At 44.0% G+C, this 24,513-nt stretch overlaps 1 protein-coding gene across 1 annotated transcript; it reads right to left on the bottom strand.

The window, feature by feature from the left end:
- Positions 1-243: 243 nt before the first annotated feature.
- HMGB3 (high mobility group box 3) lies at positions 244-4,064 on the bottom strand. Its single transcript, XM_082264549.1, has 5 exons — positions 3,911-4,064; positions 1,348-1,505; positions 1,123-1,262; positions 817-991; positions 244-515 (listed from the first exon to the last, which is right to left on the bottom strand). The coding sequence occupies exons 2-5, from the start codon at positions 1,495-1,497 to the stop codon at positions 369-371; spliced, it is 612 nt and encodes a 203-aa protein (XP_082120675.1). The 5' UTR covers positions 1,498-1,505; positions 3,911-4,064; the 3' UTR covers positions 244-368.
- Positions 4,065-24,513: the final 20,449 nt, after the last annotated feature.

The following is a 24,513-nucleotide window of genomic DNA, read 5'->3' as shown; positions in this document are numbered from 1 at the left end:
GGATTTTCTAAATAACCATTTAGTAACACCTTAAATTAAAAAGGAAAAAAAAAAATGCTTGAAACATTTTTAAATGCTTTGATACACCAACAGCAAAGTGCACAGAGTGAGGAGAACACTAGAGCGCCCGTTTTTTTTTTTAAAAATGTTTTGAAATATGTACAACTTTGATACAGTTTCAGATTGCTCATTTTACACACACAGCTATGTCATGTAAACCAGTTACAACTCCAAGGAGCATCGTTTTTGAAACTATGATATCAGAACCCAATTTTTGCAATTAAACCTAATAAACGGCAGTTGACCATCATATAAGACGTCAGCCGAAGGTGGTTCCCCTACTCTATGAGATTCACAATTGTACAACTTCATTCATCATCTTCTTCATCGTCTTCCTCCTCCTCTTCATCATCTTCGTCTTCATCATCGTCATCATCCTCTATTTTTTTCCTAGGTATCTTAGGAGCAGCCTTAGGACCATCAACTTTTCCTTTGGATTTGTAGTCAGCAACATCCTGTTGGAAAATATGGAAAGTGTCAGTTACTGCATAATCAGCCTTATTTAACAAGCTACCCTTGAGAAATGATTTTGTCCAATAGCCGCAAGATTCAAGAAAATGACTGCTGGAACCTGGTTGTATGGTAAAATGTTTTAAACTGAAGAGTTCATGGACATCAACTAACCTATTGCTATGCCTGCACTGAAATAAGGTAAGGGAACAGTTGATTTAGCTGCAAATGCTTTTACACATTTGTTCAACTGAAAAAAAAAAAAAAAAATGTAAGTTGACCTTAAGCAGTAAAAACATCAATTACCTTTTCATATTTCTCTTTCAGCTTGCCGGCCTTGTTGTTGTAGGGTTGCTTCTCACCATCACTCAGGTTGTTCCACATCTCACCTAGTTTTTTTGCAACATCACCGATGGAGATGCCCGGATTTGTGGATTTGATTTTGGGACGGAATTCTGAGCAGAACAAAAAGAACCCAGATCTATGGCAGAAGAAAAGTTATTAAGTTACTTCCAGACCAGCAACACCTTTTGTTTTATCTGCACAAAAAGTGCTTTACTTTTTAATAATGGGAAGGGGTTTGCTTTTAACAACAACAAAAATTTAACTTACGGTGGCCTCTTTGGGGCATTTGGATCCTTCTTCTTCTTGCCCCCCTTAACAGGTCCAAAATCTTTCATTTCTCGGTCATATCTCACTTTGTCTGCCTTTGCCATATCATCAAACTTAGACTTCTCTTTTGCTGACATAGTCTGGTAAAGAAAAAATGTGTTTATACCAAATAAACAGATCAGATAATGAAACACATCAGTTCTTGTCTCAGCAGAATTCACATACCTTCCATCTTTCAGAGCACTTCTTTGAAAACTCTGCAAAGTTCACAGGGATTTCAGGATTCTTCTTTTTGTGTTCCTCACGACACGTCTGCACAAAGTAGGCGTAAGCAGACATCTTGCCTTTAGGCTTCTTTGGGTCTCCTTTAGCCATTTTGAAATCTGTAATCAAATATCAAATCAATACTTTAGATAAAAAAAAAACAAAAAAGGAAATCAATACACTTTTAAGGCTATGTTTGTTCACATGTAGGCATTTTGGGGCATTTTTCTGCTCTAGGATCAGCTCTCAAAACACCCAACAAGACGAATCCTATTCATTTCAATGGCCCCTGTTCACATCTGAGCGTTTAACGCCGTGAGCAAAACGCCCAACGCTCAAAAAAGTACATGAGCTTCTTTTTGGGCAGATTACAGGCGTTTTTCCCATTGGTCTCTAGTCAATCTAAAAACGCCTACACAAAAAACACCTGTAAAAAGGCCCATAAAAACGCCTGAAAAAACACCCTTAAAAAAGCCTGTAATAGCAACGCCAAGATGTGAACGTTAAGGATTTAGAATATGTAGCTTTCAATCTGCACAGGAAAAAAAAAAAAAAAACATTTAAAATAAAGTATTTTCCATTAATGCGCCCCCCCCCCCCACCCCCCCAATATATCTGAAAGCATTAGTCATCTTATGGTCATGGTGATGTTATTGCTTTGAGACATCCTGAGCAACTAACCCAAAGCAGGCACATACAGGATAACTAGAAGTGCTTAGCCGCATTCCTGTCCCAGTGATAGTGTGGGAGAAAGAAATCTAACATACATACATGCACGCGTGTTTAAAAAAAAAAAAAAAAAAAAAAAAAAAAAAAAACCACACACGAGGATTGGCCCATAGTAGCACTGATGTGCAAATGACAGGTTCACTTAGCAAGATATGACAATCAGGCATTTTGCTTGCTGCAACTGAAATGCAGTACAAGCCGATGATCTGTAGGGGGCGCTTTAATAGACATATTGGCCAATGACAGCAAGCTGCTTCTGTCACAAATAGCTCCACCCACCAAACTGACCAAAAATAGGGAAGGACCAATAAAAACACTACTTTCTTCTCTAAGAAAAAAAAAGGTAAAAATACTGAACAGGGTAAAAAAAAAAAAAAAAATAAATAAATAAATAAAAAACCAAACACTTGGGGGAAAAAAAAAAGTGGAAAAAAGTGTTTACCCATAAAATTTTAAAAAGGTTATAAATATATTAGTTGCAATAACAGGACACAAATATATAAAATAAGTGGGGTTAGGTAAGGTCATCCCAACAAGGAAAAAAAAAAAAATATAAAAAAAATAAAAATCCCCCCCGCCCCCCCCCCCCCCAATATAAATTTTGTGTAATAATAATGGAGGGCTGTAGCGCTGCCCTAGTCTGTGGCGGGCACTGCCCCAGTCTCTGCATAGAGTCTCTGCACTGGGAGGGAGAAGCGGAGACAGGTCACCAATAATTCATCTTCCATTTTGTGGAAAGCTTGTTGATGAAAGAAAGTGGCCCTGAAATGGTGTATAAATGAGTGTGGATGGGGGTGTGTGGGGGTGGGGTGCAGGGTGTGTGTAGTGTGGGGTACAGGGTGTCCCCCCCTTGGTATACATAGAAAGGAATGGAAGGACTTCTCTCTCTCTCTCTCCGCTCTGCTCTCCATTCACTAAAATGGCTTCTCCTCTCTCCTCACTATACAGCCTGCAATCCACACAGCGCTCACTTCTCCCCGGCACCGCTCCGCTCTCCTCGCACCGATCCGGACCGGCCCGGTGTCCCCGGAAAGAGCAGGCGATTCTCTTTCACAATCCGGTCTCCCCGTATATCGGGTCCCCCGGGAAGGGCGGCAGTGGGCGGTTTTTGGAGCGCCCCCCCTCCTCCTCCCTCCCTCGTCGTTGAGGCTTAGCGCAATCCTGTGTATAACAAAGAGCCGCGATCAGCCATGACAGGCAGAGAGGGGGGGGCGGCGGGGAAAAGTACCGGAGAGACACACCGGACCGCCAACAACACCCCAACTGGCGGGAGACGGTAGAGGAGAAGAGTGGGGAGCGGGATGGGGGGGTCGTGTGGGGGAGGGGGGGTCAGGGGTTCCGGGGTACGAGGAGATTACCGAGAGACTCGTTTTAGGCACCGGGAAATCACAGAACACACCGACCGACCGGGGAGACACCGGAGAGAAGATCGGGGAGATAGAGAAAAGAGCGGGGTCACCTCCCCCCATCCCCCCTCCCCCTTCTTCCTCCCAAGACAACAAGGAGATGACAGGGACAGCCATGATACTGCAGACACACCGAGCCCGCCGGGGGCCACACTCCGCCCGGGGGTCACACCGCACACCACATTCATTATATATAACCGGGGGCTTATACCCCGTCCGCGGGCTCCGTACAATACATACCGCCCTATACAATTCTACCACACACAGCCCATCCCCCCACCACCTCACACACACATTACTACTAACACCGCCATCACCATAGGGTGACAGGACGGCTCAGACCGCGGGCTCCCCGGAGCTCTCCCCCGCACACACCGTGCTGGACCTACCTGTATTGTTCGCCTGGTGTGAATCCTGCGCACGCCGCTCACAACTAAAAGCTTGGCTCGCAACCTCGCGCTAGCTTACTACGAGAGCGAGCTGATTGGCTGGAGTGCACTCCCCGTTTAAAACAACCTCCCAGCCCAGTCATTGGGCCGGCGCCTCATCAATATGCACCACGCCCACTCGCCCCATTGGACGCCGCTTCGGCGACGTCATTCATTCAAAAAGAACACCCGCCTGGGGATATGGAACGAAGGTGCAAACACGGGCAGTGTTTTCCTATTGTAATGTGTGTGGACCGACGTCACGCTGTGTACACTGAGTGCAGAGCCCCGCGCTCAGCTGCCATTGGAGAACGAGGCCCACTCTATTAGAGGCTGCTAACAACATACTCAAAATGAAGACTATTGTAGGGCCTTCTATGTGTTATTGGGTTTTACCAGTGACCAAGCAGTGTGTGTACAGAAGTCTACAATCTATAATGTTTAATAATAGATCTCTTCTATAATAAGGCTCCATTCACATGGCCATCCATGTGTTATTGGGTTTTACCAGTGACCAGGCAGTGTGTGTACAGGAGCCTACAATCTATAATGTTTAATAATAGATCTATTCTACAATAAGGCCCCATTCACACCAATATAGTCATATATCACCCACATGGCCATCTTTCGCCACATTCACACTGACAGGCATAATGTGCTGTAAATGTTGGAAGAAAACTCCACTGAAATACACATTTTGGTACCCAGTTCCATGCACGGATGGAGTTTAAAACCATCTGTGCACAAACTCATTCTATCGGCTAGAATATTTGTTTATTCTAGGCACTAGAATGCATTTATACACATATATGGCCATATACATGAGGCCTATGGCCATATATTCACCCTTGAGCAGAGGCACATGAAAAAATACATGCGCTTCAAGTAGACATGATTTGTTTCACTACATGGCCACCTATCGCCGCATTCACGCCAACATGGCCACCTATCACTGCATTCACGCCAATAGTCATAAATTGCTGTACATGTTGGAAGAAAATTCCACCGGAACGCACATTTTGGTACCCAATTCCATACATGCATGGCATTTAAAATCATCTGTGCACAAACTCATTCTATCAGCTAGAATATTTGTTTATTCTATGCACTAGAAATCATTTATGCACATATATGGCCACATACATGAGGCCTAAGGCCCTATATTCACCCTTGAGCAGAGGCACATGAAAAAATACATGTGCTTCAAGTAGACGTGATTTGTTTTACTACATGGCTACCTATCACCGCATTCACGCCAACATGGCAACCTATCACCGCATTCACGCCAACATGGCAACCTATCACCGCATTCACGCCAACATGGCCACCTATCACCGCATTCACGTCGACAGTCATAAGTTGCTGTACATGTTGGAAGAAAAGATCCACCAGAACGCACATTTTGGTACCCAGTTCCATACATGGATGGAGTTTAAAACCATCTGTGCACAAATTAATTCTATCAGCTAGAATATTTGTTTATTCTAGGCACTAGAATGCATTTATACACATATATAGCCACATGCATGAGGCCTAAGGCCTTATATTCACCTTTGAGCAGAGGCACATAAAAAAATACATGCGCTTCAAGTAGACATGTGATTTGTTTCACTACATGGCCACCTATCGCCGCATTCACGCCGACGTGGTCACCTATCGCCGAATTTACGCCGACAGTCATAAGTTGCTGTACATTTTGGAAGAAAAATCCACCGGAACGCACATTTTGGTACCCAATTCCATACACGGATGGCATTTAAAATCATATGTGCACAAATTCATTCTATCAGCTAGAATATTTGTTTATTCTAGGCACTAGAATGCATTTATGCACATATATGCCCATATACATGAGGCCTAGGGCTCCATATTCACCCCTGAACATAGGCACAAATACATAAGCTTCAAGTAGATTGATTGATTGATTGATTTGTTTCACTACCTGGCCATCTATTGCCGCATTCGCACCGACATGGCCACCTATCACTACATTCACACCGACATGGCCACCTATCCCCACATTCACACCGGCATGGCCACCCATCGCCACATTCACACCAATATAGCCACCCATCGCCACATTCACACCGATATAGCCACCCATCGCCACATTCACACCGATATAGCCACCCATCGCCACATTCACACCGGCATGGCCACCCATCGCCACATTCACACCGGCATGGCCACCCATCACCACATTCACACCGGCATGGCCACCCATCGCCACATTCACACCGGCATGGCCACCCATCGCCACATTCACACTGGCATGGCCACCTATCGCCACTTTCACACCGATATAGCCACCCATCGCCACATTCACACCGATATAGCCACCCATCGCGACATTCACACCGGCATGGCCACCTATCGCCACTTCATACCGAAATAGTCCTATATTGCCATATATGTTGGAAGAAAAATCCACCGAAGTGCACATTTTGGTACCCAATTCCATGCATGGATGGCATTTAAAACCATCTGTGCACAATCTCATGTGACAGTAGGCAGAACACATAGGTCATATTAATAATTATAACACTGGACGCCAACATTTTTGTGGATTCAATAGGCCGCAGCAATTTATTATAGGTATTCGTTAAATTTTTGTAGCACCCTACAGGTAGGTGCTAGGTAAATATATAGTGGGCCTTGTCTGCCTAACAGCAGGGCTGTGATTTGTTTAGCTAGGGTGTCAGGGCTTCCAGATGTGCCTGCTGAGGGGAGAAGTATCCCCACTGGCTCCTGTGAGAGGCTTCTCATAGGGCAATGTGGGAAGCCCAAACAGGGGACACATCCCAGATTGTAACTACCCCAGAAGGCAGATTAGGCTGCAAAGGATTCTGGGAGTGGGTATAGGTTTAGGGGGGGAGTGCGTGGCACAGGGTCTTTGGCGGGAGCAGAGTCCCAGGAGGGAGAGTACGGCTGTCTCTCCTCCTGTCTGAGGAAGAGGATATCTCGGGGTGCTGAGTTGAGCTGAGGGGATCCGGTGTGCCGAGAGCCTGCGGAGAGCGAGAGGGGTCCAGTCCCAGGAAAGCCTACACAGGTCGTGAGTACTGAGGATTGCCCCTGGGGGTCTGCCTGAAGTTAGAGGGGACCACTCCGGAAGAGGTTCTGAGATCCAGTGTCAGCTAGCTGCAAAGGGGGTACCTAGTCAGTGGACCCTGAAGAGTTACAGTCAAAGGGGGCATCTGCATCTGGGCCCTGAATTGCATAGAGTGTGTCAGTTGCAAGTATAAATTTGCAGAGTTCTACTTCATACTACCTCAAGCTGGCCAGCTGGCAGTGCATACTAGCACATTATGTAATAAACCTGCAAGGGGCTGCAAAAATGTTTGTTTTGGTGGCTTTAAGTTCTTAAGGCAAGGATAGGAAGGTATAGAAGAAATTAAACATTTATATATCAACGATTTATGCATCATATTACATAACATACATTCACATCAGTCCCTGCCCTCAAGGAGTTTAAAATTCCAGGTCCTTACTTCAGATGCACACATACTAGAATCAATTTAGACAGGAACCAAACGACCTTCCAGCATCTCTTTGTAGCGTGAGAAGAAACCCACACAAGCACCAGAAAACATAAAGACTCCATACAGAGAGTGTCCTGGCCAGGATTTCAACCCCAGTGGTGCAAGGCAAAAATTGTAACAGTAAGGCACCGTGCTACCTAATCGAAATATATCAGTACATATTCTTCATACATAAACAGCGATATGCCAAACATGCATAACGTATTCTGTGTGCTATATTCTATGGCCTTAACCTCTTGCCACCCACGTAACACATGTGCGGCACCAAAGAGTGTGGGCTTTAACACCCACACACTACGCATATGCATCTACGCACGGCATAGGTTTCTGTGCTGGGAGCACCCTCCCAGCACAGAAACCGAACTGTCAAAGACAGCTTGTGGTCTGTACTAATGATTGGGAACCAGTGGGACTGGCTCCCAGTCATGTGATCAGACAACCAATCACATAATTAGACAGACCTTTCCACCCCCTGGGCACAATGGCCCAGTTAAAGAGATGGTGGGGTGGGAAGAGGCTAAAAAGATTTTAAATTATAAGAAGCTATGATTTTTTTTTTTTAAACTATGGGGCAAGTTGAATTTGTAGAGATTTTGGCGTATCCATTGTAGATTCATCATTTAGGACCAGATTTGGTAAAAAAATGTGGGGGCAGCCTCCAGCTTTAGAAGTAAAATTGTTTACTTGGGATTTACTGTACCATACTGTAATCCATCAATAGACAATCCATCTATTAAACAAAAAAAAAAAAAAGACATACGCCACAACACATTTTTGCCCTGCATTTAAGAATTTTTATTTCCAGGACACATTCACTGCAATTTACATTCCTATTCTCTATTTATTATTGAGTTGAATAAATACAAGTTAATTTGTTTAGAAATGATGAGCTAAAGGAAGGCCGCATAATAACAGTAGCATGACAGGTACTAATTTTATCACATTAAATAAAATAGAACAACTTCCACAGCAGACAGGTAAAATTCCCATCAAGAAAATATCAAATTACGATATTAGCAATCAAATTTATCCCATTGTTAAATGCCTTCAAATATAAAAGAGATTTCCTTCAATTCAGCAGTTTTCAGTCGGCTCTGGGTCATATGTGTGTAGGCCCTACCTAACCAAGACAGACATCCCCTATACAAGCATACATAGGGGTAGAGACAGTAGATTGTACGGATTGGAGTTTCTCATATCAATTTCCATGATTTTTTCCAAAAGGGGCCACCGCTAGGTGCCAATGTCTTCTATCAATGCTGCCATCCACCACTCCAGAAACACAAGCATGTACTGGTGTCAATTATAAATGGGCATGCTTGTGTTTCATTAGAAGTGTTTTTTAGCATCCAAATTATACATGGTCTAATAAAATAGTTTGTGTCTGTTCAAAATCATTTCGGGACACCTACGCGATACAATATTACACATAATTCAATGCAGTGCATTGCTATTCATAGTCAGTGGCATCACAGCCACTGTACAGTACCTGCCAAGACTCACCATACCACAATGCACAAAGTATGCATATACAGAGAGTAAATTTAGTGAGTCTTGGCGAGATGATTTTTTTTAATTTTTTTTTTTTAAACCTGATCTTGTACCGGGCACAGAAATCATTTTCAACAAACATACCCCCGGGACAGTCAGGGCTAGTACATTCCACAATGGCTAGCCTCTGATCTGTCCCGGTTCGCACTTACCTTTTTAGAAGAAATACTCACTTTCTTCCACAGCGTTTCCATCTCTCTTGTGGGCAGCTGAAGCCGGCGCGGTCCTCTTCGGCGTCTTCTTCCGCGTCTTCTTCTCCCAGAATGCGCCTGCACCGGCCCCTCTCGTCACTTCCGGTGCGGCGCTGCATTCCTCCACAGCTTCTGGGCATGCCCAGAAGCTTTTTAGCAGGGGAATGCGGCGTCACCCGGAAGTGACGAGCGGGGCCGGTGCCGTCGCATTGATTCCTGGGAGCGATGACGTTCAGCTCCCAGGAATCAGTGCAAGCCCGGAAGTGACGGCGGAGCCGCGGCACAGAGGGAGGAAGTGAAGACTAGGTGAGTATATTCGATCTTCAATTACAAGGTGAGTAAATAAAAAAAAAAAACCTAACTATCCAATTCTGTTTCAGGTGAAGGTGAACAAGCGGACGGGCACAAAAAAAAAAAATATTGATTTTGTGCCCGGAACTCCGCTTTAAGGTACCACAACCGACTGTATAGTTGTAAATAGACCCCTGGTGCCCAAACGGAGGCCCTCATTGTGCAAATCTTTTGGGTCCCTGCTGACTGTAGTCTGTGTTTTTGTGTTTACTCAAGCCAGTGACAGAAAATACTGGATAGACTGGCTTTTAGTAGTTAAATAATTTGCTTTGTTTTTTTTCTCTCCCTCACACTATCCTTTTTCTGTGTTGTCTATTCTTTTTTTTTCTTTGTATCTGTCATTTTCCCCTGATCATTTATGAATGATTTTGCTGAAGGAAATTTCAAATCCCCAACAAGTAATTTTTAGGAGGCTTTAGGGAGCAAAAACATGAAAGCATTAAATTGTAAAAAAAAAAAGAAGGTGTAATAGCAGTGATCACTAGCAATTTAATGTAACATGTCTCCTCTCTTTGACCATCTACTACAGCATCTCCCCAGTCCCTGGCTCCTCTACCACAATCACAATCTCGAATCCTCACTTAAGGGCCGTACACACTTGACGAAAATCGGACGAAATATCCTCCGATTTTTCTCTGTCTTCTCAGCGTTCATTACCGTTTTTAGTCGACAGTGCATAAATGTTCACGAAATTTCTCGTCCAATTTTTCTTTTTTTTGGCACATTTGTTCCTAGACTTCCGGGTTGTCAGCAACTTCAGATCATGCGCTGTCTTTCGTATCCGATTTTTCACGGACGTACTGCATACACATTAAACGAAAATCGGTCGTCTGGGGCGGACGAAAAAAATTTTGGTGTTTGTCCCTCCGTTTTTTTTTTCGTTGAAAATGTCGGCATCGGCTGCTGAAAGTTGTGTACACACTAGCCGAAAATCGGACGATTTCACATCGGGTGGGAATTTTCGGCAGATTTTCTACTAGAGTGTACCCTGCTTTATAGCACCCCTGTAGGTCCGGACCAATTCTATTGCATGTCTGCAGTCTCGAACAGCTGTATGTAGCGGTTATGTATAAATGTATGCAACATTCACTGGTTATCATCTGTGGTCCATTAGTAATGTCATGGGCTGCATACGCTCCCTATGTCAACTTAGCCCCCATTCACACTGGGGCGACGCTACTTCGCACCGCGACCTCCGAGGTCGCGGTGCGAGCAGCGCGCCGCTACCTCGGAGCGGCCGCCACGGACTTCGTAACATTGAAGTCTATGGCGGTCGCCTCCTGGTCGCCCCAAAGAAGCTCCGGACCCTTTTTCTGAGTCGGAGCGACTTGTGTCGCTCCTATCAGAACAGGTCCGCAGCTTCCCTATGGGAGGCGACCTGCGGCGACCTGTGAGGCGACCAGGTCGCCTCACAGGTCGCCCCAGTGTGAACGGGGGCTAAATTGACCACCACTGTTTTGAAAGGAAAGGTCTACCCAAAACATTTTTTTTTTTTTAGGGTAGGGAAGAACTTTTGATAGGAATGTTTTTTGGTGTCTATGTCCCCAATGAAAATGCTAGATCGCATTCTGTCCCAGATTGCACCAGTAACTGTGACAGAAAATAAAAGAGTTTCTGGTCTGTGGCCCCATGGGGAGATTCGTTGCCCCAGAACAGAGAAAAAAAAATCCCAATGGGGACACAGCAATAAAGCCTACCCAATGTATTGATTTTTACTCACTATATCAAAAAAAGCCCAAAAAAAAAAAAAAAAAAAAAAGGAGGCGTTTAGGATCACCTTTTACTTAAGCAATTTTGTTATTATATCCTGATGGTGTATTCTTAAGCGGCAGTAAGTGTACCTTGTAGGTACATCCGATAGTCTACATATTTTTACCTGTAAAGGAAACAAGTTTATTTAATTTCACATTTCAGCAGATTGACACCAACATACAGTATCTTGTTAGCAGGTCTCACACCCCCATCCACTTCCATTCGCCCTGTAGAATACACAAAATTTGCAACAGATATATTGTTGTGTTAGCATAACAACAGGTAACAAGTTGTGTTTGGGGCAGGACCAGGGCTGTGGCAGTCATCTCAGCATGAGTCCTTGACCTACACAAAACCTGAATGTTAAGAATTAGACAAAAGACCAAGCATGGTTGTCCACAGATTTGCAAACCTATGCAATGGCTTATGCCTAGTAAACATGGTGAGATTATCGGATGAATGATCGTCCGTTTTTGGGGGTTTTTTTGCATGCTGATCTCATATAGCAAAAATTAAGAAGTTACTAAAAAAAAAAAAGAATTCATATGACAGAACAAAAATTTTGAAGTGATGTAATGTAATATATTGTATATGTATCATATTTTCGGACAAAAACTGTACTGAATAAACTAAAATCATATGAGAAAAAATGTTGTTCTTGTCCCATCAGATAATATCGGATGAACAGTCGTGATTGGCTCTCTAGCGGTGTACGAATGATCAGATTATTGTACAATTGCTTTGAAAGCGTAATTTTTCGTATAATTTTCTGATGGTGTTTGTGTTTGGTAGATAGGCAAAGATGGGTTTACCTTACAGGACAAAACAGTTTACAACAAGGGCACGTTTAATTGTCCGTTCACACTACCGCGGCACGACTTCGGGGGCGACCTGTGAAGTCAATGCATGTCGCTCCGATGTCGCCCCGAAGTAGTACAGGAACCATTTTCTAAGTCGGAGCGACTTGAGTCGCTCCTATTAGAACGGTTCCCATAGCACTGAATGGACCGCGACTTGTCAGGCTGACAGGTTGCCTGACAAGTCGCGGTAGTGTGAACCGGAACTATATGCAGTGTTTTACCTCACTCCCTACTGTTCCTAACCTAAAGACAAATATTATTTTCCATTCTGGTCATCCAGATTACTCGATCAAGAACAAGCCTACATCACTGATGCCACTCGTATTGTGCATCTCGTTCCTGATCAGAACAATTCAACTCAGTCAAAAGAAAAAACAAAATCCTCTAGAGTACCATGGTAAAATACTTGTACGCAGGAATTTTATTTCCAGATCATACTGGTGAGCTACTATTTGAAAAAAAATGAATTGTGCGCAGAACAAATTTGCAAGACCGTCTTCTGATTTTTGCTATTACCACGTCCTGGACCCATATCTCAATGACTTTCATCATAGCTCTTCCGCAATTCTTCATTGCTCTTGTGATATATTTTGTATGAAGGCGATTGTACATTTTGTTTCTCCACAAATGCTTTTTATAAGCAAAATATTTTTCCAGAGTTTCAATCTTTATCGACTAGAAATAGTGGGTTGATTTGTTAAATGCAAAATAGGCTATTCACTTTGCTAGGGACATTTTCCCCAGAGCTTAGTAAATGAGGTGAAGCTCTGCTGATTTCCACTCCCCCCACCCCCAGTCATGTGCAACTATAAATGCTGTTTTTTTTCCCTTGCATGTGATTGCATATTTTTTGCAATGTGATTTTTTACCAAATTAAAACCAAGCTAAAGGAAAATAAATTGGCAAATGAAAATCCTAATTGTCTATAGCAAATCAACCCAATAGTCTTCCATACAATTCTTCTATTTGAAGGGGGCCATGTCATCTTTTGAATGTTAAAGAAATCTGTTCACCATAGTACCCCATTCTAATGGAAAAGATCACTAGATCCAGTATTGCAGTGCTGCTACATCTTTGCTGATCAAGAAAACGTTTATTTTGTTTGGCAGGTTCACATATAAGCCTCATGCACACAGGGTTTTTTACGGCTGCTTTTAGGAGCGTCAGACTTTTTTTTTTTTTTTGCAGCTTAAAACGGCCCTCCATGTTATTCTATGGCCTCATGCACACACAGACTTTTAGGAGCTGTAAGTGGCATAGGCGTTTTTAAGCTGTAAAAAAAAAAAAAAACCCAGGGCCAGCATGTTCTGGAGCAGCAGCGTTAAGCTGTAAAAAATGCCTGACGCTGCTAAAGGCTTCTAAAGGCTGCATACAGCATTAGACCACATCAGAAGTTTTTAAGCTGTAGTAGTTGGATTTGAGGTTGGAAAATGCTAAACGTGGCGAAAATGTGCATTAACTCCAATACAAAATGCTTCTAAAAACACGTTTTTACAGCTGCTTTTTCCTGGCGTCAGAACTGGCGTTGCAGCTCGTTTTTTTCAAACGCCCTGTGTGCATGAGGCCATATTAATCATGTGAAAAAAAAAATCTACTAATCCTTCACTTTTGTACGGTTTTGTCTGCATCCAAAAGTTCTGATGTACCACCTCTCAGAGGCAGTAACCAGTTGCCGACTGCTCACTAGAGCTCTACTGCGGCAAAGTGGTTCGTTATCGTAGACCTACGTCGCCAGACACTCCTCTTTCTCGGCGGCCCGTGCGCGCCGCGGGAGGCTTGCTCCCGCTGTATTCAGTCACAGCGGGAGTCGGGCCAGGGGAGGAGCGGCAGTGATCACCGCCGCTCTTCCCCGATCGTCGGGGAATCGAGTTTGGAAATCCGCCCGCTTGTGTAAACAAAGCGGGCGGATCTCCTAAGTGACAGACAGTGACAGATTGCAGGGTTCAGCATAGCTGAACCTGCGATCTGTCCCTGTGTCACTCAGTCACCTCCCCCCACACACGTTAGTAAGCACCAGGCTTACATTAACCCCTCCCTCTCCAATAAAATTAACCCCTTCCCTGCCAGTGTCATTTTTACAGTAACAGTGCATATATATAGCACTGATTACTGTAGTAATGTCACTGGTACCACCAAAAGTGTCATAAATGTCAGTCAAGGGTCCGTTCTGTCCGCCGCAATGTCGCAGTCCCGCAAAACAATCGCAGATCGCCGCCATTACTCGTTTTAAAAAAAAAACACCAAAAATGACAGAAATCTTTCCCTTAGTTAGTAAACACAATATCTTTTGAGCAAACCAATCAAAATACGCTTATTGTGATTTTTTTTTACCAAACATAGGCAGCAGAAAACAAATTGGCCAAAAATTTAAAGAAATTTTGATTTTTACATTTTTTTGGGGGGGGATTTCATATAAAAAATGTGAAAAATTTTGTTATTTTTTCAAAATTTACGCTCTTTTTTTGTTTATAGCGCAAAAAGTAAAAAATGGCACAGGTGATCAAATACCACCAAAAGAAAGCTCTGTTTGTGGGAAAAAAAGGATGTAAATTTCGTTTGGGTACGGCGTAGCACGACCGCGCAATTGTCAGTTAAAGTCGCACAGTGCCGAATCGCAAAAAGTGGCCTGGACGTAAGACAGCAAAATCCTCCGGTGGTAAAGTGGTTAAACAAATGAGAGAACACAGACCACTTATGATCATACTGTATCTTGTTACAAAAGTTTGTAAACTACAAACCAAACCATGGGTTGTCACCAGATATGACCCCATTCTAAAGTATTTCATTACATAAAAGATTAATTCAGATACATTTAATCCTGGTTTAGTGAGGTACTGGTGATGTAACCAGAGCCTCACAGCTGCCCCTTGAAAAGGCTACATCACCTGTGCCTTCCAGGGATATTTCAGGAGTAAAATGGGGAGATTGCAAAACATTACATTTTTAAACAAACAGCCAGATCAAATATTGCACATGTACAAGATCTGGCACCAACATCATCAGTGGGCCAGCACAGATAAGCCAGCATCCATTGATGTCCCCTAGCTAAAGAATATGTTTCCCCAACATTTCATATTCCTGATATGGGTCTATTGTACCATGTACTTGTATGAGAAAGTATCCTGTTCATTTTGTATTGCTTCTTTTGTGTGCAATATCTGGTGATCCTGTCAGTCCCCCTGCTCCCCTATTTCAAACTAAGTATGCTAGGCATAAAAGCACATCCTTCACAGCAGTCATTTTTCTGGCTGTCCTGGGAGAACAGGCTGCTTGTCCTCCACTGATCAGACTTCTGCTGCAAACCCCCCCCCCTCCCCCCTCCTTGCACAGTCATTTCACTGGGAAGATCAGTGCACTGCGGTTTCTCCACTTCTCCAAACCTCTTATGGAGCTGAGAACAAAGATATTGTGATCACTTTAATAAAAAAAAAAGTAAAAAAAAAAAAAGGGGGGTCTTTATAATATATATATACATTAGATAGATATATACACACACACACTTCCCCTTAATTTCTACTGTAAACTAAATGGGTTGTCTATCAAGGTAACACATTTATGGGAAGATGAGCAAGGGAACATTAGCATATATAGGAACCACAAAATAGGAGGCAAGCAATAGTACTTTAATTTTGGTGGCTTTGATAACTACATGAATTATCCTGTTTTCATGGAGGGGGGTCTGCTTTAATAGGGATAAGTGATGTATTTTCAGAAAAATGGATTCAGTATGGTATTAGATTCTGCTTTTGCTACTTTGAAATTAGTCTCTAATTTTGTAGTACAAAAATGTATATTGTAGGTGCTTAAAAAAAAAAAAAAAAAAATGCAAGAAAACCTCACCAGCAACAGCAAGCTAAAAGGTTTAGTAGGGGTACATATAGTGGGCTGCTGCATAAAATAGTAATATTGGTGATTTTTGTTAGTAATCATTTAGTAAAATGGTCCTGAAGTCTAAACAGCTTTCAATTGACAATATCAAGGCAAAAAAAATGTTGATCCACAATATATGGGCAATTAGTACAATATACAAGCTACAAATGGGCAATTGTAACAATACGTAGGCAATTAATGGAAAATTTTGATATTAAATGGCCAACAAATAGGCAATTGTTATACAAGGGCTAAAATAGGCAATCGTGACAATTCATGGGCAACAAACAGGCAATCGTATCAAAAAGTGGTCAATGAATAAAATAAATACCTGCAATCAGGCATTTGTTAGAAGATGTGGCTGCAAATTAGTTATTGTTATATGTCAGAAACAAAAAGACTAGTGTTACAATATTCAGGCAACAAATGAGCAATCATTACAATCCCTTTTAAATTGTAATAAGCACAAATTATTGTATAGTCTCGTTTTAAAAAACAAAAAACAAACATGTTATACACACCTCCTCTGTGCAGTTGGGTTTGCACAGAGCATCCCGGATCCTCCTCTTCTTGGGTCCCTCAATCCTGCTCCTGGCCCCTCCCTCCTATTGAGTTCCCCCACAGCAAGCAGCTTGCTATAGTAACATAGTAACATAGTAACATAGTTAGTGAGGTTGAAAAAAGACATCAGTCCATCCAGTTCAACCTATGATGTGTGTGTGTGTTTGCTTTTAACCGTACATTGTATACCCCTGTATGTTGTGGTCTCTAAGGTGCCCATCTAATAGTTTTTGAAACTATCAATGCACCCTGCTGTTATGACTGCTTGTGGAAGAGAATTCCACATCCTTACCGCTCTTACAGTGAAGAACCCCTTACGCACTTTAAGGTTAAACCACCTTTCCTCTAGTTTTAGTGAGTGGCCACGTGTCTTATTGTATTCCCTTTCTCTGAATAGTTTGTTCCTTATGCTAGGGTCGCCAGTACAGTATTTGTACATTGATATCATATCCCCCCTCAATCGTCTCTTCTCCAGAGAGAATAAGTTCAGTGCTTGTAGTCTTTCCTCATAGCCGATGCCCTCCATTCCCCTAATTATTTTTGTTGCCCTTCTCTGGACTCTTTCCAGTTCCAGCACATCCTTCCTGAGGACCGGTGCCCAGAACTGCACAGCATACTCCAGATGTGGCCAGACCAGAGTCTTGTAGAGCGGGAGAATAATCTCTTTATCTCTGGAGTGAATCCCCTTTTTTATACATCCCAGTATTCTGTTGGCTTTGCTTGCAGCGGCTTGGCAGTGCATGCCACTGCCAAGCCTGTTGTCTACCAGTACCCCCAGGTCCTTTTCTATCTTAGACTCACCCAGAGGTTCCCCCCCTAGTGAGTAGCTTGCTTTCTGGTTTCTGGCCCCCAAGTGCATTACTTTACATTTTTCAACATGAAACCTCATCTGCCATGTAGTTGCCAATCCCATTATTTTATTCAGCAAGTCAACCCCTTGGGTTTTATAAACGATTTCAGCACAGCTTGTAGTTCTGCTCATTTTATCTCACATTATAGAATGTTTTGTAAATTTTACTTCAGGTAGTATTCATTTACAGCAGTGGTTCTTAACCTTGTTGGAGGTACTGAACCCCACCAGCTTCATATGCGCATTCACCGAACCCTTTTTAATTGGAAAAATAAAATATGATTTTATGAGTCTAGTCTCGTGAGGGGCACTGCCAGAAAATAAGGTGTTGTTTACAGAACTGAATTAAACGTATCATACAAAGTAAAATGTACAGAGGTCAGTAGTATGTAGGGCAGCGTACAGAGGTCAGTAGGATAAAGGGCAGCGTACAGAGGTCAGTAGGATGTAGGGCAGTGTACAGAGGCCAGTAGCATGTAGGGCAGTGTATAGGGGTCAGTTGATTGTAGGGCAGGATAGAGTGGTCAGTAGGCTGTATGACGGTATACAGAGAATAGGGCAGAGGACAGGAGTTGACAGGACAGAGGATAGGACAGTGTACAGGGATCAGTAAAGCCACACACCAGGGGGCTGGGAGGGCACACACCAGGAGAGGGTCAGGAGGGCACAAACTGGGGGGGGGGTCAGGAGGGCACACACTGGGGGGGGGGGTCAGGCAGGCACACACATCGGGGGGTTATGATGGCACACATCAGGGGGTTGAAGGGCATACACTGGGGGGGGGGGGTCAGGAGGACACACACTGTGGGGGAGGGTAGTGAGGGCACACACCAGTGGAGAGTCAGGAGGCTACACACGGGGGGGGGGGGGTTGGGAAGGCATACCGTGGGGTATCAGGAGGGCACACACTGGGGGGGGGTGGGAGGGCATACCATGGGGTGTCAGGAGGGCACACTGGGGTGGGGTTGGGAGGGCATACCATGGGGTGTCAGGGGGGCACACACTTGGGGGGGTTGGGAGGGCATACTATGGGCTGCCAGGAGGGCACACACTGGGGGGGTTGGGAGGACATACCATGGGGTGTCAAGAGGGAACACACTGGGGGGAGGTGTTGGGAGGGCATACCATGGGGTGTCAGGGGGGCACACACTGGGGGGGGGGGGTTGGGGGGGATACCATGGGATGTCAGGAGGACACACACTGAGGGGGGGGGGTGTTGGGAGGGCATACCATGGGGTATCAGGAGGGCACACACCAGGGGGCATTCACAATGCTTTGAGCTAAATGAAAAGGATATGCATTTCCATTTGTCAGCTAACAGCACCTCTATGCTAAGCTGCAGTAACTCAGCAGACTTAGCATAGAGGTGCTTGCAAACTAATCCACCATGTACAGCTAGCTGAGCCTACCTCCAGGAACATTCACTCGGCTCCCTCTGCTCAGCTGCCCACACTTCCCTCTTCCAGGCGGGCGCGATCTCCGTGGTCAGGTACATCCCCCATCCCGCCCACTCAAGCAGCAAGCAGCCTGCAGGAGATAGGCAGAAACCTGCTGGGGGAGGCACAGGGGGCAGAGCGTCAAGTGTATATGTGTAATGGCTGTGAGTAGTCCCGACCACAGCTCTGATTTCCCGGGGTGCGCTCGGCCTCACAATCAGTAATATTTTCTCGGGGGGAGCAATTGCCCCCCCCCCCCGCCGAACCCCTGAGACTGACTCACCGAACCCCTGGGGTTCGATCAAACCCAGGTTAAGAACCACTGATTTACAGTCTAGGCTTGGAAAATCAGCAGATACAAATGAACCCAAAAACAATGCAAGTAAAATTAGAATACACACTGGCCCTTTCACTTTAAAAATATGCCATGATTTGTTAAAAGTGTCTCTGGGCATTTACATTATATAAAAGTGTGTGTGCGAACGCGCGTTGTTACCCAAGTTAACATATGTTGTCGTTTTACTTGATATGAGACTATTAAAAACTATTTTTATTTTGGTGAGGGTTTCCCCAGTAAAGTCTTCTTTTCTGCTTCCCTTGTAAAAAATGTAGGCTGGTAGAAAGCCATCTGTTATCTGCTTCAGTCACTATGAGTAACACCCTTTTAATCTGCACACCACATATATCTTTAAAAAAAAGAGAAAAAACCTACTAATCCTGCTTTGTCTTATTCAGGGTGCCCTCCAAAAAAAAATTATATTATATATATATATATATATATATATATATATATATATATATACACACACACACACACAATATAAATATATATATATATATATATATATATATATATATACACACACATACACACACTTAAAACAAACACTTTAATCAGAGTATAGCATCAAGTCAATTAAACTCCTGGGATATTGATCTGGTCAGTTAAGTAGCAGAGGGGGTTGTTATTCCATTTCAGCTGCTTTGGTGTTAATGAAATTAACAGGCGCACTAGATGGGCAACAATGAAACAACCTCCAAAACAGGAATGCTTTTTGTAGGTAAAGGCCACTGAAATTGTTTTACCTATTCATCTTTTCTGACTGTTTTTCACTAGTTTTGCCTTTGGCTAGGGTCAGTGTCACTACTGGTAGCATGAAGCGTTACCTGGACCCTATAGAGGTTGCACAGGCAGTCCAACTCCTCCAGAATGGCACATCAATACGTGCTATTGCCAGAAGGTTTGCTATGTCTCCCAGCACAGTCTCAGAAGGAGGAGATTCCAGAAGACAGGCAGTTACTCTACTAGAGCTGGACATGGCCATAGAAGGTCCTTACACATCAGCAGGACTGGTATCTGTTCCTTTGTGGATGTAGAAGAGCACTGCCAGAGTTCTAAAAAATGACCTCCAGCAGGCCAGTGGTGTGAATGTCTCTGACCAAACAATCAGAAACAGACTTCGTGAGGGTGGCCTGAGGGCCCGATGTCCTCTAGTGGGCCCGGTGCTCACTGCCCGGCACCGTGAAGCTCGATTGGCCTGTGCTTTTCACATATGAGAGCAGGTTCACCCTGAGCACATGTGACAGACATGAAAGGGTCTGGAAAAGCTGTTGAGAACGTAATGCTGCCTGTAACATCATGGCGGTGGTGTGCCAGTGATGGTCTGGGGGAGACATATCCATAGAGGGACGCACAGACCTTTGCAGGCTAGACAATGGCACCCTGACTGCCATTAGGTATCGGGAGGAAATCAATAGATCCATTGTCAGACCCTATGCTGGTGCAGTGGGTCCTGGGTTTCTCCTAGTGCATGACAATTCCTAGCCTTATGTGGCGAGGGTATGCAGCCAGTTCCTGGAGGATACCATTGATTGGTCCCTACTCTCTTCTGATCTAAATCCAATAGAACACCTGTGGGACAATAGGTTTTGGTGCATCTGACACCAACAGGTTGCACCTCAGACTGTTTAGGAGCTCAGTGATGCCCTGGCCCCGATCTGGGAGGAAATACCCCAGGACACTATTTGTTGTCTCATTAGGGGCATGCCTCCACGTTGTCAGGCATGCATACAAGCATGTGGGGGCCATACAAACTGGACTAGCCTGCTGCATCATTTTTTCACTTTGATTTTTGGGGTGTCTTTGAATTCAGCCTTCTGTAGGATGATAATTTTAAATTTCTATCAAATGATCTGACATCCTTTTGTTCCTAACACATTAGCCAGTCCATATCCATAGATATCCAGCATGATATTTTTCCCCATTGAGATCTGATGCGTTTTCAAAGTGTTCCTTTAATTTTTTTGAGCAGTGTATATACAAAACACACACACACACTATATTACCAATAGTATTTGGACGCCTGCCTTTACACACACATGAAGGGTTCAATAGTTAGTTGGACCACCTTTTGCAGCTATAACAGCTTCAACTCTTCTGGGGAAGCTGTCAGCAAGGTTTAAGTCTATGGGAATGTTTTACCATTCTTCCAGAAGCGCATTTGTGAGGTCAGGCACTTATGTGGACGGTAAGGCCTGGCTCGCAGTCGCCGCTCTAATTCATCCCAAAGGTGTGATCAGGTTGAGGTCAGGACTCTGGGCAGGCTAGTCAAGTTACTCCAACCCAAACATGCTCATCCAGGTCTTTATGAACCTTGCTTTTTGCACTGGTCCATATCATTTGGTGGAGGGGGGGGGGATTATGGTGTGGGCTTGTTTTTCAGAGGTTGGGCTTGGCCCCATAATTCCAGTGAAGGGAACTCTCAAGGCATCAGCATACCAAGACATTTTGGACAATTTCATGCTCCAAACTTTTTGGGAACAATCTGGGGATGGCCCCTTTCTGTTCCAACATGACTGTGCACCAGTGCACAAAGCAAGGTCCATAAAGACATGGATGAGTGAGTTTGGGGTGAAGGAATTTGACTGCCCAAAGTCCTGGCCTCAACCTGATAGAACACCTTTGGGATGAATTAGAGCGGAGACTGCAAGTCAGGCCTTCTTGTCCACATCAGTGTCTGACCTCACATCAGTGCCTGACCTCACACATGGCTTGAGAGATTTCTAATATTGCACTTTTTTCTTCATGTAATGTTAGCTTCAATAAAGTATATATAATTGTGTATAACAGTAATAATTTATTTCCTTTGGAATAACACCAGGAAGCACTGGGGATGAATGTATGGTGTACATTTTAGCCTTGTTTTTGTCCAAATCTGTAAAACCCAGGGCACTTTAAAAAGTTAAATATTTTTCACACACACATACATACTGTACAGTACTATGCTAAAGTTTTAGACATTAGTGAAAAAATGCTATAAAATTCTATAAATTAAGAAATTAATCGATGACTCAACTACTTCCCCGCATGGCTACCCTACTTTCTCCTCTCTGAATTTCTCACCATTATCTTTGGTGAGTAACATTCAAATCAATGTTACCACCTCAGCCACTTTTCAACTGTTCAACTTAAACTCCTCTTTTAACCCAACAAAATGAACACAAACCACCACCCACTCCAATGGCAACTTGTCGACTTCGTATTCTCCTACCTCTGCACTCCCTGCAACCTCTCTAACACCCCCTTTCTTCTGTCCGATCACAACCTTATCCGTTTGCCACTTTCCCCATCTCTTACTTCCCATGCCGCCAATGTGCAAACAGTTACCCCTAGGTACCTTCGCCACCTCAACCCTTCCCTTCTTCATTCTGCTACTGACCGCCTTTATGGAAAAGAAAAAAATAAGAAAATCGCATTCCTGTCCTGCCCAGACTGGATCACTTCCATCTACAACATACGGTCATCCTTCCTGGACACACTTGCTCCTCTTTCTACATGCAGAACCAGGCCTCACCTGCTACAACTCTGGCAAACAGAGAACACCAGAAGTCTCAAGAGTCGCAGCCGTACTCTTGAGTGAGCATGGTGTAAAACAAAATCCCTGAAAGACTTCACCCTCTACAAATCTGCCCTTTTTAAATACAACTCTGGCCTCCACTCTGCTAAACAAACCTACTACACCACTCTCATCAAAACCCTCTAATCCAAACCTTGTCAATTCTTTCCGAACCTTAATTCCTTACTTCACCCCCACTGCCTCCACCCACGAACTTGCTCACTGCCCAGGAGATTGCAAATCACTTCAAAAACAAAACAGACAAATTTATGATGAGATATCCAGCCCCCAGCTTCCTCCCAAAACCATGATGATCAGTGCCTTGATTACATGTCCTTGTCTCCCCTGTGAGGAGGAGCCGCTGATTGGCTCTCCTCGCCTTACACTCTACTCTACATTTACATGTGTGTGATTGGACACAGCCGATCACATGGGTAAAGAGTCATGTCATTGACTCTTTACCAAGATCGGGGTCACGTCGTGTCCTAGTAACACAGCGCGGCCACAATCGCCGCTCTGCGCACCCCTGCGGGTGTGCGAGAGACGAAGTTTTGGTGCGCCGTCATGACGGCGTCCAAGAACAGTAGATGCACCGCTCCACTGTCATTTGACGGCGGGCAGGAAGTGGTTAAAAATCTTTTTTTTTTGGGGAGTGATTTATGTCATTTTTATTTATTTTTTTTTACTAGTAATGGTGGCGATCTGCGATTTTTAGCGGGACTGTGACATTGTGGCGGACAGATCGGCCCCCTAACTGACATTTTTGACACTTTTGGGGGGGACCAGTGACATTACTACAGTAATCAGTGCTAAAAATATGCACGGTTACTTGTAATAATGATACTGGCAGGGAAGGGGTTAACCTAGGGGTGATCAAAGGGTTAATTGTGAGCCTAGGGGAGTGTTTTCTAACTGTGGGGAGAGGGACTTGTGAAATGATCATAGAGACCTGTGGTCCTATATAGAAGGATCACAGGCGCTCTGTGATCATTTCAGAGAGAACAACAGTCTACTGTGTTTAAAACAGCTGACCGGTGTTCTCTCTCAGCGAGAGTGATCGTGGGTGCTTGGCGTCCCCGCTGCCTGGAGGGGGGTGAGAGGGCGCCACTGGCGGTGCGCCCTTGCCCCCCAGGAGCACTTCCGCAGGTCGCCGTACAGGTATGGGGATTCGCACAGCCGAGCCAGCCTGCCGCAGTATATATGCGCCGGACAGTCGGCAAGTGGTTAGGAACTATCTTCACCATAAAGAACAACAACAAGTCCTGGAAGCGATGGTTTTGTCTCCACAGAGCCCTGATCTTAACAGAGAGCCTGTCTGGGATTACATGAACATACAGAAGGATTTGAGGCAGCCTACATCTACAGAAAATCTGTAGTTCTCAAAAATGTTTGGGATAACCTACCTGCTGAATTCCTTCAAAAACTGTGTGCAAGTATACCTAGAATAATAGTTCATAGTTAACCACTTTTGGCATCTGCCTTGGTGGCAATTGTTTTGATCAATATAGTAGGGTATCAAGCTGACATCCATTGGATCAGTCAGCGGGGTGTTGAAATGGCATGATGACTCCCAGAATATTAAACATTTTCTACTATGCCCTAATATAACGCTAACAATTACCCTTTACCTACCTGAACCTATACAGGGCACAGCAAAAGTTTACAAATTAACAAATGGGAGCAAATAAAATGAAGTAGTATTACACT

Source organism: Pelophylax lessonae, assembly GCF_965119305.1.
Source record: "Pelophylax lessonae genome assembly, chromosome: 7".
NCBI lineage: Eukaryota > Metazoa > Chordata > Amphibia > Anura > Ranidae > Pelophylax > Pelophylax lessonae.
Note: the sequence above shows the minus strand (reverse complement) of the source record. Positions and strands in the feature narration are given on the sequence as shown.

Excerpts from the sequence above, each read along its gene's own strand:
- HMGB3 (XM_082264549.1), bottom strand. The coding sequence starts at position 1,497 with ATGGCTAAAGGAGACCCAAAGAAGCCTAAAGGCAAGATGTCTGCTTAC. Across the intron at positions 1,263-1,347 it reads AGTGCTCTGAAAGATGGAAG|ACTATGTCAGCAAAAGAGAA; the intron begins GTATGTGAATTC and ends TTTCTTTACCAG. Across the intron at positions 992-1,122 it reads AATGCCCCAAAGAGGCCACC|ATCTGGGTTCTTTTTGTTCT; the intron begins GTAAGTTAAATT and ends CTTCTGCCATAG.